The 18,120-nt window shown below is 40.0% G+C and overlaps 3 protein-coding genes across 5 annotated transcripts; all 3 read right to left on the reverse strand.

The window, feature by feature from the left end:
• Positions 1-805: 805 nt before the first annotated feature.
• On the reverse strand, positions 806-7,050 carry med28 (mediator complex subunit 28). 3 transcript variants are annotated; one of them, XM_029512119.1, is made up of 8 exons: positions 6,918-7,050; positions 6,153-6,254; positions 5,784-5,960; positions 5,507-5,632; positions 2,707-5,429; positions 2,045-2,111; positions 1,448-1,560; positions 806-1,180 (listed from the first exon to the last, which is right to left on the reverse strand). In XM_029512119.1, the coding sequence occupies exons 5-8, from the start codon at positions 3,016-3,018 to the stop codon at positions 977-979; spliced, it is 696 nt and encodes a 231-aa protein (XP_029367979.1). In that variant the 5' UTR covers positions 3,019-5,429; positions 5,507-5,632; positions 5,784-5,960; positions 6,153-6,254; positions 6,918-7,050; the 3' UTR covers positions 806-976. The 3 variants fall into 3 exon arrangements, with proteins under 3 accessions (XP_029367979.1, XP_029367990.1, XP_029368000.1); XM_029512130.1 differs by having other exon boundaries at positions 2,707-5,632; XM_029512140.1 differs by lacking the exons at positions 806-1,180; positions 1,448-1,560; positions 2,045-2,111 and having other exon boundaries at positions 3,847-5,429.
• Positions 7,051-8,580: 1,530 nt separating this feature from the next.
• Positions 8,581-12,606, reverse strand: lap3 (leucine aminopeptidase 3). Its single transcript, XM_029508188.1, has 13 exons — positions 12,425-12,606; positions 12,188-12,303; positions 11,749-11,803; positions 11,555-11,660; positions 11,312-11,471; positions 11,048-11,212; positions 10,568-10,726; positions 10,342-10,466; positions 10,025-10,113; positions 9,827-9,929; positions 9,445-9,524; positions 9,244-9,356; positions 8,581-9,130 (listed from the first exon to the last, which is right to left on the reverse strand). The coding sequence occupies exons 1-13, from the start codon at positions 12,515-12,517 to the stop codon at positions 8,944-8,946; spliced, it is 1,551 nt and encodes a 516-aa protein (XP_029364048.1). The 5' UTR covers positions 12,518-12,606; the 3' UTR covers positions 8,581-8,943.
• Positions 12,607-14,034: 1,428 nt separating this feature from the next.
• Positions 14,035-15,590, reverse strand: clrn2 (clarin 2). Its single transcript, XM_029511604.1, has 3 exons — positions 15,338-15,590; positions 14,564-14,743; positions 14,035-14,434 (listed from the first exon to the last, which is right to left on the reverse strand). The coding sequence occupies exons 1-3, from the start codon at positions 15,588-15,590 to the stop codon at positions 14,166-14,168; spliced, it is 702 nt and encodes a 233-aa protein (XP_029367464.1). The 3' UTR covers positions 14,035-14,165.
• Positions 15,591-18,120: the final 2,530 nt, after the last annotated feature.

Here is an 18,120-nt window from a genome sequence, read left to right on the forward strand (position 1 = left end):
GAAATTTGATGAGCCACAAGTATTTGCTAATAATGCATAACCTTTCATCACATTTTCCCTTCACTGTGAAGCTGTAGAAATACATGTATATTTTAAAGAGTATTCTTTGAAGAAAAGTGGGTTCCAGTTTGAGGTGTGTTAATAAAAAGGGTAAACCCAGAAGGAAGCTTTGTCTCAGAGCCCATCTGTAAAGGTTTGTGACTGTACTGTCAGTGGACAGTCGATAGCTGTGAAGCTGGAGGAGAACAAGTCTGTCATGGTGTGAAATCACTGAATATATTAGAGACAACTGTCAGGAGGCTGAGTCATGGCTTCTCTGAAGTCACTTCTTTGTCATGATATAATACGTGACATTATGTTAAAGCTGTCGCTCGTAATGACAAGTTTCTTCTTTATTAGTTGCTCACAAAGTGAATATTTTTAGCCATTATGCATTTAATATGCATCATAGATTTGGTTTTACTTACTTTCATAAGGGCCAAGTTGGTGATTATAGTTTTCTAGTTATTTAGTAGTTCACTTCTAGAAGACCAGACTTAACAAAAACATGGTCTCAATTTTAACAGATATTCTGACTTTTAGTACCAAGTATTGGTCAAGGTCCAAAAGGATAGTCAGTACTTTTTCTCCCCTTTCAGAGTAATTGTAGACATTATGCAATTGTTTTCAGTGTGGTAAACAGCTCTGTGTGTGAAAACTGTGGAATGTCTCTTTAAATTATACAGCCAGAGTATGATTGTGTTTTCAATTAGGAAAATATCTGCACTATGAAAACAAGAAACACATAACTAAGACTTAATTCAGTTCATATTACAATACTCAATTTATTTTTTACAATACAAAAGTACAGAAATATTTACATTATTGAAAAATACTGAGAAACTTAAAGGGTGTTGATGATTTGTCTAGACAGCAAACTGTTGAGCAGATTTTTCACAGACTGATCATGTATTATGCACATGATGAACTTGGAGTGTTAGTTAGGTTTTAAAGGGGCAGGGGGCAGACTAGCAGAGGCTTGCTCCAGAAAGGCCAGTGGTCCAGGAGGAGGCAGGTCTGAGGGTTTACGGTGTTGAACACTCACATCCTCCAGCACCTGCTGCCAGTGGTGCAGTTTGGACAAATGCTTCTGAACCAGCAATTCTTTCCTCTGTAGCTCATTGCGTAACTCTGACACATCCTGAAGTGAGAAGAAAAAATTCATAAATTAAGGGAAATAATAATTCACTGGGAGCATGTCAGATAAAAGAAAAAGAGAGACAGGTATTGCTTCTCTATACAAAACTTAGAAGATACAGGAGTTAGCTTTTGCCTTTTTCTTAGAACAAATACTTTAAGAATATCAAATAGGTTTTACAAAAGCTTAGGCCTAAAGAGTGAAGACGAGGTGGAGAGAATCGATGTAGGATAAAGTAGGACAGAGGAAAAGTCCGTCTAATAATTTTACCTCTTTCACCACCTGCTCTGGTTTCTGTACTGATAACTGAAGCCTCTTCTGAAGGAAGAAGCATTCTGTCTGTCGAGCAACATCCAGAAACTTTTGTATGCACTGGTCAACACCTGAAATCATCAACACACACATACAGCATTTAGATTTTTATCAGTTTTTCTTACAAAAACAGAAATTAATTGTACAAATATATGGGCACCCAAGTGCAACCTAAACGGAACAAGCTTAAATACATTTGATCTTTCAGAAATCACAGTTGTAGTTGGACATGTTGGAGTGTGTATATGAACATGCCTTCAAATATTACCTGAAGCGTTTCTGGAGGTAACATACATTTTTATGCAACTTCAAATTGACAAAACAAAAGGAATCAATGTTGTTGCAGTTGGTTTATTCACAAATCGTATTCTATGGTTAAAATAGTGAAACACTTCTATTTTTCAAATATAATTCTTTTTAATTCTAATTCTCAAATAAAGGATGGACAAGGTGTGTATTTAAATTATGCCAGGCAAGCAACCCTGTAAATAAATGTATGTTAAAATGACGAAAAATAAATAAACAAATAACAAAATAATTCAGGGCTTCACTCACCAGTTCGAATCTCCTCTTGGTCTGTCCCATTAACATAGTCTTGGCTCACCAGGGATGCAAAACATGCCTGTAGAATAAACCAAGAGAACAACATGGGTAAATTTGCCTCTTTCAGTTTGCCTGAATATTAATTGTGCACTTTTGGCCTTGGCTGCATCTAGTTTTCTTGTCTTAATATTAACTTAAAAATGGGTTTTTGAGAAGATGCTGCATTTTTGATTCACCTTTAATTATAAAAACGTGAAAAACTTGTATGCATCCTACTGTGCACGATAACATTGCAGCAGACTGAGTCTTGGAAAGCAGAGATGCAACTGTGCCTTTGTGATGTATTTCTTAAATTTGCGTTCGTGTGTTTACTCTGCTTTCCATAATCGTGTCAGCGAACAGAACAATTTTTAATGCAGCATGTGAGATTTGTTTTGGAAGCCACTGGCCGTTTTGGTGTTTCGTGGGCTAAAGGCTGAAATTTGGCACGAGTGATATTAATAATTAAAGTTATCGTAGAGCCTTTTATTTATTCAAGTGGATGAGAATTAACATGTTTTTATTCCATTGTCTGAGCCGCTCCACGGTACAAAGCAGCTGATAAGACAACCCCCTCAGCTGGACTCGGCTAGCAACAGTTAGCGCACACATAGCTAACGACAGCCACTTCCTACCTCGAAAGAAGCCTCTAGCTCATCCACAAGCGTGTTGTTTCCCTGAGTCCTGGCTGCAGTGCCGGGGAAACCCGGTTGGCCCGGTCCTCCGGGACCACCGACGGGATGCGGACCGGGGGGCTGCTGGCCGGGAAACATTCCGCTCATAGACGACGCCATCTTGATCTGGAGTGTCTGGTCCGGACATGCGCACAAGTAGCTGCTGTGTGCGCGCTTCATGGCCACAAGTATGTGGACATCGTGATTAACACAATGATATTTCATTCCTGTAGAAATATTCATCTTCACGAAGGACACAATGTTCTGTTTCATTGAAAAGGGTTTGGAGGGGTTTTAGATTTAACCAGACAGTCACTTCAAAGTCCGAGGTTTGTGTGTGTTACCGTGAAACCAGTTAAAATCCATGAAGATAAACAAAATAACACAACTTCGTGTCGTGAAATTCAGTTTACAAGCACCAAATAAGAAAAATTACCTCTTGCAGAGGGGAACCTTCAGGGCCTTCTAGGCCTTCAGAGAAGGCCCTTATAAACTTCTGGAACAAAAAAGCTATGACTAGCTATTAAATAATATATTTATATATAAAAAAATATAAAAAAATAAAAAAATCCATCTAATTTAATACATTTCTTTCATCTATGTTCATCTATGTTCTAAAGTTAAGTTTACTGTCAGGTTCACATCAGCGACGGATTACTGTCCTGACACACGTTATCCAATCAGAATCGTCCGTCTTGGACAGCTGGCTCATTAATTGGTTAGGACGTCACGGTTAAGCCGTGTTATGATTGGAGAGTGGTGGGAAAATTGGCCAATGGCGGTTTGATTTTAAGTGGGCGGGACAAAAACAAAAGATCGTCGGCCTTCGTGGAGTCCGAACTGAGTCCGAACTGTGGGCAGAGTGGTAGCTGTTGAGAGACAGTTAAGTGGCGTTGTGGCTAGCTATCTAAGCTGTTTATTTAATGTAGTCTAAATGGTCTCCAGTTTTATGTAGTTAATGTTGAGAATGTTTCTTGTTGCGGAGAATTGTATTGATAGGTGAAGGCCTAGCTGTAGTGCTCACGGTTCGCCACAGACTTCTCCAAAATCCATTCACATGTAGTTGAATCAGTAGCCTTTAGTTTCAACACAGCCTGAACATCATGGAGACAACATTTATTGTGCAATTTTTGCATTGCATTAGGTTTTACAAGGTGTTCATATTTTCCAAACCATGTGGAAATTGGAAAAACAAGAAGTGGAGAAGTATATTAGCTATCTTTGAAATACACAAACCAGTAAATGTAGCTATCTTCTGTCTCAAGCTGAGCAGCTAATGCTAATGAAATTTCCAGAAGTAGCAGTTACTTTTCTTTTTAAGTAGGAAAGGTAATAAAATGATTATGAGCTTAATGATATAACAGATGAATCAAAACCCACAATCAAACACACAATCAGCTCTTCAAACTAAAGCGCAAAAAGAATCAATTAATGTTAGTCAAAATTGGATCAAAACAATAATTACTTGATAATTTAAATGAGAAATTGCACCTCAAATGTACATCAATGAGGCCAACCCTGACCACACAGCTCACTGGGGTGTGGGAGAAGCTGCCCTTCTCCATGAGGACCACTAAAAGCCCCCTGGAGCTGGTACCAACATGGCGGACAATGGTGAACTTGAAAAAATATGACACAAACTTCTTCATCCTGTTTCTCCATTCATTTTACCAGGTTTATCCAATTCATAACCCAACCCTCTGTCAAATGTTTAAATGACTGAAACTGAAACTCACTAACGTGATCATAAACTATTTTTAAAGTCCTTTGATGACTCAACTTTTGTTGAAGTTTTTTGATGTGTGTGCACTCATCTCTTTGTGTGTGGTTACTTATTTTAATACATTCCTATGGTCTGAAAATGCGAGCCAACTATACTTCTACCGTCCAACAGCTGTGTCGAACTCAATATGCTGGAATGCACAACTGGCTGTTTGAGGAATTCAGTTGTGATCGGCACGATAACAGGCTAAGGGATAGATTATGTCAACTACTAGTCCACCTGAGTATTAACAGAAAGATCAGGGCGTGTATGCATTGCTCTGCAATCTATGCTAACACTCTTCGTCAGTTAACATTACATTCATGCCTGTGACTATCTTTGTATGATTACATCTGTCATTACATGTATAATGTGTGCATGATTTTTACTGTGTGTGTGGGCATATTATGTATTATTTTCAAAGAAAGAATAATACAGTTGATGCCTAAGATATGCCCATGTGTGTCTATGGCCTTGTCACTGACTTAAGTTTAAAAAAAAATATTGTACATATAAATACATATAGTGCCCCCCCAACCCAATTATATATGCTTATTTTATATTCTTTTATATTCATGTTTTTACATTCCGCCTTTGCACTGTTTGGTTTCTGACAATACATTTCACTATCAGTCTACTTGTCTTTTTTTCTTCTTTTTTCTTGTTCGCTGACATGCTTGTCCCCTTCACAAAAAAATACGATCAAAAAATATATTTTGTCTGTTGAACATATGTATTAGCTAAACAATGAATTTAAATCCTGTTAGAGCAGAGGCCAAAATCACAGTGCTAATACTGGTACTCCATGGAGCTCCACATGTGACTTTAAGGTCACTAAACACAGCCGTGACAAAAGCCGGTTGAAGGCACAGGTTCCTGGTTGTACAGCCAAGCTGCAGCTCATGTGAGCATGGTAATGTAGCTGCAAAGGAACGAACAGATGATACACATGGAAAACAGAATGACGAGTGCAATTCATCAGCCAATTAGGCAACTTACTGTTGGCAGTGAAGCAACTGTTCTCAGCTCCCACACAAGCTATATCCACATTGCAGGACCCTGACATGCTGTCAGCCGAGCTTGCACATCCAGGACATACCTTTCCGTTCACAGCAGAACTGGGAGCTGGTAACATATTAGAGAAGGCAATAAAAAAGCAGATTGTCTTACTTTAAATGCAGGTCTAGTACTACAGCTGAACTGAATTGCCACATTGTCATTGCTACAGTGAATGGAGGTGCTTAATGCCCCTGATCAAAGTAGCAGCAGGTCTTACTGGCCAGTGTCTGGAAGTTGCAGTTGTCCGACACGCAGCAAAGCTGATTGTGGGCTGCCCTTGTGTAGCCAAGGTTTACAGACCATTCAGTTGCAATGGTGAGAGGGGTAAGGCAGGTCAGCAGTGTTGAACAATTCTTACTTACTGTAACACTTATGGATGTATTTGTTTGCGTCACTGATGAGGAAAGAAAAAAACAATGAGAGAAGAAAGAAAAGACTAATTGTGAAATAATTCACTCACTCTTAATCTTGCTGCAAAAGCCGACTTTATCTCATAACAGGATGAAGTAATTTGGTTGAAGTGATATTTCTTTATCACAGTTAATGCAGAAGCACTGAATTTACAGCATAAGTTACTGCCACCTACCTGAAGTGATACTCTGGCATGCTGTACTTGTAGCAGGGCACTGGACTGTTGTTGTGTTGGTACATGCTTCATTGATGCATGTGTGGCAGCTTAGTGACTCAGCTGAAAAGTGAATAAAAGCATTACCAGCATTCAATCAAAATCAGTTTCATCTCAAAAGAGACAGATAATAGATATAAGCCTGAGCGCCTCCTCCACCTTACAGGCACTGCACAACTGGGAGATCAGAGCACCAAGAAGACATTTGGAACATTAATAACTGGATGCCACAACTGGTCAACGCAGATTTTCCCTTTAAACACCCCTTTTCTCTTTATGAACAAAACTAATGAAACTAATTAAAAAAACAAATTAAAGTTTAAGTAAATATAAATACATTATATTTATATTCACATATATATGCATTGTTGATATGTTTATGTGCAGTCCTGTAGATGTATAAAGTATGGATAACTCTGACTAGAATCTTTTTTTTTTCAAGATAATATTTGCATTTTTGTAATTAAACTGGCTGTATACCCCATGCAATATGCGCATTTGTGCATGTTTGCAATATGTCTGCATCATGAATGACACGATTTCTTCATCAACTTAAACTCTTTAGATATAGATGTAAACAAGGCTATCATAATGAAGGGGTAATTGTGTAGAGTAAGAAAAATCTCTAACTCCAAAATTGTATCATATAAATATGGAAAAATGCCATACATTTCTGTGTTGGTTAATTTGTAAGTATAAATCTGATGCCCAGTGAAAGTTATTTACCTGTGTGGAGCAGAGCCCCAGCCAGATAGACAGTCAGCAGCAGCAGCTTCATGTTGATGTAGGTTGGTAGGTGTTGAGTGTTTTGAGAGGGAGGCTCCAGAGCTTATATACAGGTGGGTGCATAATCTGGTGGTTTAAAAGAAACTGATAATCTTATCATTTTCGTCTTACCCAACAAGATGGGGAAGTGGCAGATGTCTATGAACAGCACCTGCACACATGGCCATGATGTCAAATCCTTCAGCTGTCAAACCAGTTCAGCTGCCGTTTATCTGATCATGTATCTTCAAGTTCTCTTCTCTTTCAGTTCACGACTTACAGCTACTTTGGCTCTTGAAATGTGATGTAGAGATTCACATATAGACCTGTCTGAGGGAGATTCCAGAAGAGCACTGCTATGTCCTGCACATTCCTGTCATGCCTGACTATCATCCCCTTACGTAGGTGTATAACCAATGCATTTTTGCATTTCAGTCAGAATTCCTCTATAAGCTCTCTTTCAACAATATCCTCAATGTGATGAGCAAACAGAGGCTGCACACAGAGCTGTGCTGATGCCAGCTCATATCCATCCCAGGCTGCCAAAACACAGATGGTGTGCTCTTTATGTTGTTGATGATGGCCATGAAAGGTGGTACAAATATTGCTCATCCTAATAACATCCTTCAAGTCTTCTACTGCACTCCCAAGGTATTGAAGCCAAATGGTGTATATTATCTCTATCTTATTCTTGTTCTATCACAGAGTTGGGAACTGGGTCATTTGTGCAATTTTACATAACACATCAAAATCTATGCTGCTTTCCTAATTTGGAAAGAAGTTATTAAAATTTATAGAACAAATGGATCACATCTCACTGAGTTTTGCTCTTGAGGTAAAGTTCCCATATCATATCAAAAGAGACTGATAGAGACGATAAAATAATCGATGAGAGATAACAGCGATGAAGAAAATCAGATTCCCTGCTGAAGAAAAGAATGTTCTAAGCATCAGCACAAGACTGTGGATTCCTCAATACCATCGTTGTAGAAACAAAAGCAAACTTTATTACTTCACGGTTTTTCCTCCTCTCACGACAGCAAAAGTCTTCATAGCTATGTAGAGATTTTCTTCTCCAGATTATCGACCATAACGAAAAAAGTATGACAAGAGTAAATGTGAAAACTGTAGACACATTCCTGGACAGAGTCACTCATTATCAAACCCAACTGTTCCACAAACCTAACCAGGTTTTTGTAGATGTTATTGTAACTGTGATGACTAAAGTCATAAAGTACAATTCCTATTTCTTATAAGTGCATCTTCCTGATGTGCACATGCTGACAGAGCTAGAGGAAAACCAACAGGCCAAACAATCAACGCAAGTAACACCACCAAAAAGATTCTTGTGGGTAGACAGCATCCAGTAGTATGAATCTGACAGATTGACTCAGGGGGCATTTTGATTCTGTGTTATCTGAGCAACATTCCCTTTTCCAGCTTTAAGTAGGCATTTATTATAGTGGGGAAATTTGTGAGAAGTAGACTGAAATCCTTACAGCTGAATGGACAACAGAACCCCCATTTTGCCAAATCCTGCAATCTCAAATAAATATCCAGGTTGCCAGACTTTTGCCCAGCCAATGAATGTAATGTCTGATTGTCCACAAACTTTTGGGCTTGTAGGTAAAATCTAATTCTAAAGGATCCACAGAATCCACAAATAAATATTTGCAAAGACATGGAGTTTATTTATATAACATAAATTATCTGAACTTGCATGTTGTTATATAAGACCTTGAAGTTTTTACATTAGAGATCACAAAAACATTATTTACTACAGTGGGGCCTAAAATTTTGTAACTCATTTGCTGTATGTATGTAATAAAATATCCATTGCAATGTTTCACAAAATATCATTAGTCCCTTCAAGGAAATTCTACTGTTCATGATATCATCATATGTGGCCTTTGACCCTTAGGATTTGTTGGATCCTGCTAGAAGACGTCAGAGAGTCTTGTATGTTATCAGATATTGTATCTGTCTCTCAGCTGTGTTGAGCTAGCCTGGTGGCAAACTCCACCAGTGTGCGTGTTGGTCTTCCTGACATGCCTTTGGTCAGATAAGGAACTTCATCTTTGTTACTCATCACACCAGCGATGTCCAGATGAGCCCAGTGAGCAGCTGTGACAAACTCTCTCAGGAATGCAGCTGCTGTGCACGCGCCACCAGAACTAGACAGAAATCAACACACTAAATATTCAGTTTCAGTAAATAAATACATTAATAAACTTTCTCTGATACTCTGATGTTTCTTGCAGGAGTTGCAGCCCAGTGAGATACGTACCGGCTGTACTTGCCGATGTTGTTGAGGTCAGCCAACTGGCTGTCAGTTACCTGTCTGGTGTAGTGCCTGAACAGAGGCATTCGCCACACTCTGTCACCTGTCACAACACTGGCCTGCAAAACACACACAGACACATTCCAGTCATCAACGCAGGTGAGAGATAACAAGATAGTGTACATGGTTATTGTGTGTACGCTGTACCTTGTGCAGCTGCTCCCAGAGCCAGTCAGAGTTTGTGAATACTCCAGTTGCTGCTGAGCCAAGAGCCACATCCATTGCACCTTGATGACACAAAAGGACAAATTTTTGGACTGACAAAATAGTATATAGTAAAAAATAAATAAATAAAATAAAATAATTACTCATCATTTATTAGTATTTTTATTTTATTAGTAATAATAAATAGTAATAAACAAAAAAATGCCTGCACTGTGATATGCACATGTGCTACAGTGGTTACTCGATGTTCCCATAGGTAGAGTCAATAGTTGCCAAGTTTTCAGGTGGTGCCAGTTTAAACGGCAAAATTCACACCAGAACACCAAAACATCAAATTGAACTATGCGAAAGAACTAAGTCTCACCTGTTAGCGTAGCGACATTGACAATGGCTCTGGGGTTGAAGGTGTGTCCATAACAGAGTGCATCAGCGAGAATCAGTCGACCTTCTGCATCTGTATTATCAACCTGCATGACGACAAACAGTAAATTCTATTCAGCTTTACACACACATTCAAATGTACAAACACAATCATATTTCAGTTCCTTGTTGGTTCACTCACCTGGATTGTTTTTCCATTCTTGGCTGTTACAACATCACCTGGTTTAGAGGCCTTTCCACTGGGCATGTTCTCACACAGAGGAGCCAGACCTGATTGAATGAGATGGTGATCAGTTTGTTTTCATTTTAGCATTTAGCGAATATTTTATTGGCTCGTAGATCTTATGAAGCATCATCCACTGGGATTCAGTGTATAAACATAAAAGAAACTTCAGTTTGATCATGAGCACGTTTTCTATGCTCTCTAATTTCAGTAAATGAAAATTAAATAAAAAAAATTCATGGTGCTAAGAGTATATTTTACATCATGAAGCTCACCAATTATGTTGACTGGCAGCTTCAGGGCTGCTGCTGTGACAATAGAAGCACAAACGGTGGCAGCTCCACCCATGTCAGCTCTCATTGCATCCATAGAAGCAGATGGCTTCAGAGAAATACCACCACTGCAGTCACACAGAGAAACGGGAAAGAGCGCCACACTGTTTAAATAAAAGCCTGGTAAATAAGATAAGAGCTGGGGTAGATTTTTGTTTTTGTGGTTTACCTGTCGAAGGTGATGCCTTTGCCCACTAAGAGAAGTGGGGCCTGCGTGGTGTCAGGGGAGCCATTGTAATATAGCTCCAGGAAGACAGGGGGCTCATCCGAACCTTTGGCAACGCTGAGAAACGCTCCCATCTGTTGCTCCTCGATCCAAGCCTGGGATCTGCATAATGCACATGAATTATTAAGGTTTCAAAGGTTTCCCACTATATTCAATCAAAGCAGCCCAAATATCTGGCAACGCTGTATGAAGTTGTTGGATTTCTGTCTCCCACGCAGTGTTAAATAAATAAAACATAACAGAATTAATATTGATTTTATTAAAAAGTATATATCTAATTGGCCCTTCAACAGTGGGACACTTTGTGCACTTACTTCAGCTGAGATATACACACTTTAGATAAGTTCTAAACAGCTTCACTGTCAATTTTTTTCCGTGCACTGTATGAAGTAGTGCAGGGATGATGAGTAATGATGCACAAACCTCTTCTTTATTGTGACTTTTTCAGCATGTGGTGCTAGCTTCTCTTCAATGGTGTTGGCAAAAACAGTAGGAGTTATATGATTCGCTGGAGCCTCCATCAGTAGTCGTGCCAGATTTTGGCCTTCTGCAAACACAACTCCTCTCTCCCATCCAGCCAAGTCAGCACTGAGATGAATTTAGACAAAGACAAATATACTCCATTGAGATTAATCAGCCAAACAAAGAAAAGTGTGCCTCAGTTTTAGGGTACATTTGTCACTCCACCTTCCATGAAGCTGTGCTGTGACTTCAGTCTTTTTCTTGGACTTGAATTGGTCATAGTGAAACAAGCCAAGAGCAGCACCTTCAGCTGCTGCCTGGGAATCACCGCAGCCATCCACCTCTACATTGCTCACCTCCAGGTCCTGGAGCAACCGACAGCCAACTGAGCACACACAGAAAGAAACATAGAGATCAGCTGACCACAACACACAGCCACTTTAACAGGAGCTGATGCAGCTCTCTTACTTGACACTGCCTGTCTGATGTTCTCCTTGGTGGTGTCCCAATTCTCTGCCACACACAGTCCTTCATTGTTCTTTCCCAGCCCTACTACTGCTACACATGGGAAGTCCTGTAAAAGGTGCAGGGTAGATGTTGTATCATTATTGTGATATTGTCATGTCAGGAATTTTATTCAATTTCATGTCAAATGTTGTCACCTTGTGGAGTCCATAGAAAATTCTGCTTTTGCCTTTTTTCAGTGCAGGTCCAGAGCTAGAAAATTCAAAACAGTTCACTGAACAAAACATGGAAAAAAGTAGTCATCTAATCTGGAACAAGATCGCTAAATGTAGTGGGGGTTTTTCAGAGCCATTAGAAATGCACTATGATGAGTAGCAGTAGCAGTGCTTCTTCAGCTGTGATGTGTACAAATTTTAATATGCAGATTTTATCTGGACGGACCATTTTCATTGTCATCATATGACATCATAATGTCACAGCTGTGGACCAACTCTGCGTCTAAAGGGGTGTGGGCAGTAATTGGTGTATAAATTCACAAATATCTACTATTCTTTTCCTTTTACAAATCAACAAGTATATAAGTTGTCCAGACATTGCCATTGGTGTATATGCCAGTTTACTGATATAATGACTCACATCTTGAGTAGATCAGAGAGTTTTCCAGAAAGAGCTTGGTCAAATCCTGCAGCTGTTTCTGTCAAATGAGGACCGCCCTCCTTTCCTTCCTGCTCAAACACCCCCAACACCAAGCCCTGTGAACAGACAGACAGAGAGAGAGAGAGAGAGAGAGAGAGACAAACACACAAACACAATGATTGTTCATAGCCGAGGCTCAAACAGACACACACAGCAGCAGGTGTGTGTGAAGCTGACCTTCCTCTGGTTCAGGGGCCGGGAGGCAGAAAACGACCTGCGGTGGTTCGTCCGCACCGCCTGCACAGCTCTCCTCACGAGAAGCATCGTCATCTGCTCAACATAAATGAGCCGATCAAGTAATAACTCCCGATTCTAAGACTGAAAGGTCGTAAACATGTGCAACAAGGAGGATGACGACAGACGTAGGACCGTCGCGTTTCTGTTGCGTCATCTGCAGGCGACGTGGGCGGTCGCTGTGTCCACCTGAAGGCAGAAGGGCGTCAAACTATGGAAATATTGTGTGTGGGGAGAATCAGTAAACAAATTATGTTCAAACACCTGGAACGTATTGAAAACTATTTATCAATATTAGTGAGTTCCTAGTTATATTTTTTGCAGACAGCAGCTGTTATTATTACTTGGTAGGTTGTCAATAAAAAATTTCATTATACAACTGAAATTTTGTTGATGAAGAAATAACTTTTACTCACAAGTGCTAAAGAAATTCAGACTGATACAACACAACAATAATGCAATTGTTTCTTTAATGTTACACAAAACATGTCTGTTAGTTTCCAGCTCCAGCTTTCCTGAGGAAGAGAACATCTTACAGAAAACATGAGGGCACACAGAAACTACACGAGGATGAAACCAAGCTATTACTTTACTGTAAGTATAGCTAAACAGATTATTTAAACACATTTTTTTAATGTGCACTAAATGTTCTTGTCTGGACCTTCATAGGAGCCAACTAGTCTGACTAATTTTCTAAAGTTGAAGACAGAAGATATTATGCAAGCTCTGCTTGCTTTGTTGCACCTAACTTTCAAAAGTGAGACTACAGATTGAAGTTTTTACTCTGGGAACCAGAATAAATCGGTTACCGATGTTCCACATACAATGAGAAAAATAAACAGATTTACACATGCAGCCATAAACAGAATATACAGCTCTGGATGTCCAGGGCTCAAAAGATGGTTTTATGAAGCAGCCTCCATTAATGGATGAAGATTGTTAATCATCAATGAACCTAAGCAAAGCTGTCTTGCCGTTACAGTCAACCTCTTCAGCGATCACAACTGCTATCTGTGTGATAAAACTACAAATGACCAGTTGATGTTTTAATAGTGTACTGGGTTTTGTTATGATTTCAGAACATCTTGCTGTGGGGTGGAGCAGCCTCAAGCAGGTCATGAGTGACTGATCCAGTCTTTGTCAAGATGGTCAGTATCTCATGTGTTTGTCTGTGTGTTACCCCCTCTGGTGGTGTACCTTTTGACTGCTTGGTGTAATTTCTGAGAAAAATACTGTATATTGACAAAAAAATTGCTTATTACATTTTCTTTCCTAACAGATACATATATTCCTCTGAGAACAATACATTCACATTCAGTGTGAACATTGTTTACCTGCTTGGTTGTTTTTATTGGAGTTCTACATGAGTCTATTGTACATGTAAACCCTTTTCTTTTCCTGTGTTTTTTAACCATCTGAATCGAGGACATATCTTTTTCCATTGACAAAAAAGGCCCTGAGCTACATTTTAGATTTTGAACTTCATGCACTCCAGGATATGATCCATCATTTTGACTAGCCGTTTTACAGCAGTGATGGAGGAATGTCCAGATAACTCTCACTGACAAGTCAGTGTGTTTTTTATGGTTGTCCTTCTGTCTTGTGGTTGCAGGTTTTTATATATAATGACTCCAAGGGGTCAATCATTAGTGAAATAAGTGCTGACATGACGCTCTGTTGTCCCTCAGTAGAGCAGGTCCAGTGCAGATATTGTGGGTTCTTCAGGTTTCTTGATTTCTGGTTTTGGCAGCTTTATCCGACTCATGGCAACCACTCCACAGATGGCAAAGTGAGTTACGACACTGCCTACACCGAGCCAGAAGGACCAGTCCAGGCTGTCATCCAGGACAACAAGAACAAAGAGGTTCTCCTGATAGTTTGCCACCCGTTCGGTTAGTTGGTGGTGCTTCATGGCTGCCAGGAAACACAAAACCCCCAGGGTGCCGAAAAAAGCTAGAAAGAAGAGCAAATGTGTTGGGAGAATTGGGTTACTCAAACGTCAAAAAAGATATGCAGGACATGGCAATGCATAAAAAAAGTAATGTTTGATGGATAGAGTGAAGACAAAGTTCTCTCACATACCAGCAATGGCGTTCCAAAGGTAGAGTCCTTTGTGTCCTTTGATGCTCTGGTAGGGAATCTTGCGTGCATTGTAAATGCAAAAAGATAGACTGACCAGAGCGAAGCCAATGGCCACCAGCAAGAAGAGGATCACCATCATGTGAAGGCCACTGTTCAATGTCTGTATGAGCTTTGGGAAAACTGCAGAGTTTGGCAGAAACAGCAGCACACACATTATTGGTTTGTATGTGTCAAGATGGGGGAAGACACTGAAAACACAAAAGTACTTAGCATTGTGATATTTCAGTCAATACATCTGAGTGTTTGCAGTTATAGTAGCAATGTGTCTTCATTTGTGTCACTTATTATGATAAAAGGCAGAATACTCAAACCAACATTTATATGCTTTCATATTTTATTGTTAAATGTGAAATTCAATCAAAGTATGAAAACGCATCAGAAAAGGCCACCAATATGAGCATACAGAAAAAGATTCAAGTGAGTGTCTGATAATGAGATATTATGATTATTTAAAGATCTTGTGCACCATGTAATAGACATTTTTCCCAGAATTCAGTCAGTTATATTTGTTAATTTGGGAAAGTTGGATCTAATGCAGTTTAAATTTTCAATCTGGATCTCATATGATAGAGTTTTATTTAACAATATTGTATTATTCGTTAATTTAGCAGGAATATATTAATCTGGAGGCTATTTCGGTATGACTTAATGAAAACTTTGGGTTTGTTATAGCTTGGATAAGCAGAAATCAATGTACATAGTTTCTGATCTTACTGTGTATTTTGGAGCGTCTCTTCCCAAGTCCGCACTTCTTGCCCTTCCCTCCCCGGAATAGGCCGTAATAAATGTCCCCGATAAACTGCTCCAACTCCGGGTGGGAAGCGTTCACTATCTCGGCTCCGGTTTTACACAGGATCCGGCCGATGACCCACCGCTCCGTGGACAGGGCCACGACCAGGAGGACCACCGAGCCGACGCAGAGCACCGAGGCCGCGGAGAAGGTTATCCGTTTCCACAGAGAAGGCATCTTACGAGCCCATGCTGCCCCGACGGGTGGAACACGACGCCCGCCAGCGACCGCGGAGAGGACTGGGCGATCACCATGAGTTTATTGTGGAGTTTGAACAGTAAAAATAAATCATAATCCGACAGAGAAGACGTAGTTTTCCCCCTTAGACGAAGTGATGCGTGTATTGACGCATGAGTCAGGAGGAGTAACCGAATCTGTGGCGGTCAAAGGGATCTCTTACTGGAAGAAACTCTATCCCTGTGCCTGGGCTCTGCTGCCTCTCTCTCTCTCTCTCCCTCACACACTCTCATCCTTATTCAGGGGCTGAATTAACCTTTCAGACGTGGTATTTGGAGGTGGGGATCTAATGGCTGACCTTAGTGTTGGCTGGTGCAATAAAATTGTCAGCATATTAAATTGTGTCAGGATGATAGATGTGATCCATTACAGCACACAGCCTAAAGGTCAGGTTAAGGCACCAATGACTTTTGGATATTGTGGTCCTAAATCTCAGATCTTTGCCTGCTACAGCTCATCATTTAAGTCTGGCCTGTCCGTATCAATACATTCGTTTAAGTTGTGTAAGTATACTTGCTGACTTGAGTCTTCTTCTGTTATATCTAATATCCTTACTGATAATTATTGTCCGAGCAGTTAACAGTCCAACAGCTCTATTGGTTAGCTTGGCGTTTGATTATAACACCTCTGACTCTTGGGGGACTTTTAACATTCCCCCAAACCTCATAAAATTCAAACAGCATGTCAGGACTGGGTGAAACTTAGATATTTCATTGGTTGCAGAATTGCATGTCAACAGCAGGCCCCTTGGAAATGAAAGAGGTCAACCCCTCGCTCCAGATTGACTCAGGAGAAAAATGTACATAGGGATGCTTCGATACCACTTTTAACGAGTAGTGTTCGAGTACTTGCATTTGAGTACTCACCGATACCGAGTATTTACACCATTACACATAAAGTTACTTTGACTTTTTTCCCCCACAGATTATTATTATTATAACCTTTATTTTGACAGGGAAGTCCATTGAGCGCAAGCTCTCTTTTTCAAGGATGCCCTGAACACATTAGAAAGACAAACACATTAAAACATGACAGGTACATAAATTCAACACAGTACAAAAGAGGGCCAAGAATGGACCCTTGTGGGACACCCTTCTGTAACAGGAGCGAATTTGATCTGACTCCATCCGCAACAACAACTTGGAATCTCCCTGACAGATAATTGGAGAACCAACTGACTGAGAGGCTGTCTAGAGCGGAGGAGGAGAGCTTATTTAACAGGATATTGTGATTGACAGTATCGAAAGCCTTTGACAGGTTGATGAAAAGTGCTGCACAGTGCTGGTCGGCGTCAAGACTATTTATAATGTTATTAACAACGAGTGTTGTGGCTGTTGTTGTGCTATGGTCAGGTCTGAAACCAGATTGTTGCAGTTGAAGGATGTTATTTGATTCTAAAAAAGTCCACAACAGTGAATTTACTAAGGATCCTAGCACTTTTGCCAGGCAGCAGAGTTTTGAAATTGGTCAATAATTGTCTAATATGTGAAAAGGGGGACAACCTGCACTGATTTCCATAGTGGGGATTATGCTAGAAGAAAAGAACAGTTTAAAAATGTGGGCTAAGGGTGAGGCAATTAAGTGGGCACTCAGATGAAGGAGAAATGGGTCCAGACCGTCCTCACCTTTAAATTTTTTTGACCTCTGTGTCGATAACAGGTCTCAGTGAAAAGCTGGTGGGCTTAGAAATTACTGCGGGAGAGGGAAGGGGGGAGTTAGGAGCAGTTGCAGCTTCATGCCTGGAGGTGGGATGAGTTGCAGCAGTGTTATTATCAAATATGTGCCCAGCAGCTATAAATGATGATTAAATGCATTGCAAATATCTAATCTGTTTGTAATATGGGAGTTACCAAAGTACAGGGAGGGAGGAACAAGATGAGGATTTTAGAGATTTCAGCGTCTTCCAAAATCTGGTGGCATTGTCGTGGCTTGTGCTGAGAGAGGATAAGTAATAGTTAGATTTAGTTGTTCGAATCAAACTAATACATTTATTACATTTTCTAAAATGTATTCAATCCAGAGGATTGTTTGAAAACCTAGCAGTAGACCAGGCCAGATCTCTGGAACAAAGAGCTTCTGAAAAATCTGCAGTAAACCAAAGGTTGCACCTGTTTTTTATCCAAAAATTCTTGTAGGGGACGTGTTTATCTGCAAGGGAGTTAAAAAGATTAGAGAAATACTCAAAAGCCAACTCTGGGTCTGGAATTAGGCTGACCCTTTCTGGGTCTGCATGAGAGAGGTCATAAAGGAACGCCTGCTCATTGAAATTTTTTCAAAATTAGTTTTTTGATGGCACTACCACTCGATGAGTGGCCTTTACATGTCCTTACACAGGCAATGGGGCAGTGATCACTAATGTCTTGTGCAGGGACACCACTGTTTCACTATTTCACTATATTCACTATTTCAAAAGTCTATTCGTTAGGATAATATCAATTATAGTTGACCTAGAGACATCCTTGTTGTTTGG

The sequence above is a fragment of the Echeneis naucrates genome, chromosome 1 (genome assembly GCF_900963305.1).
Source record: "Echeneis naucrates chromosome 1, fEcheNa1.1, whole genome shotgun sequence".
Classification (NCBI taxonomy): domain Eukaryota; kingdom Metazoa; phylum Chordata; class Actinopteri; order Carangiformes; family Echeneidae; genus Echeneis; species Echeneis naucrates.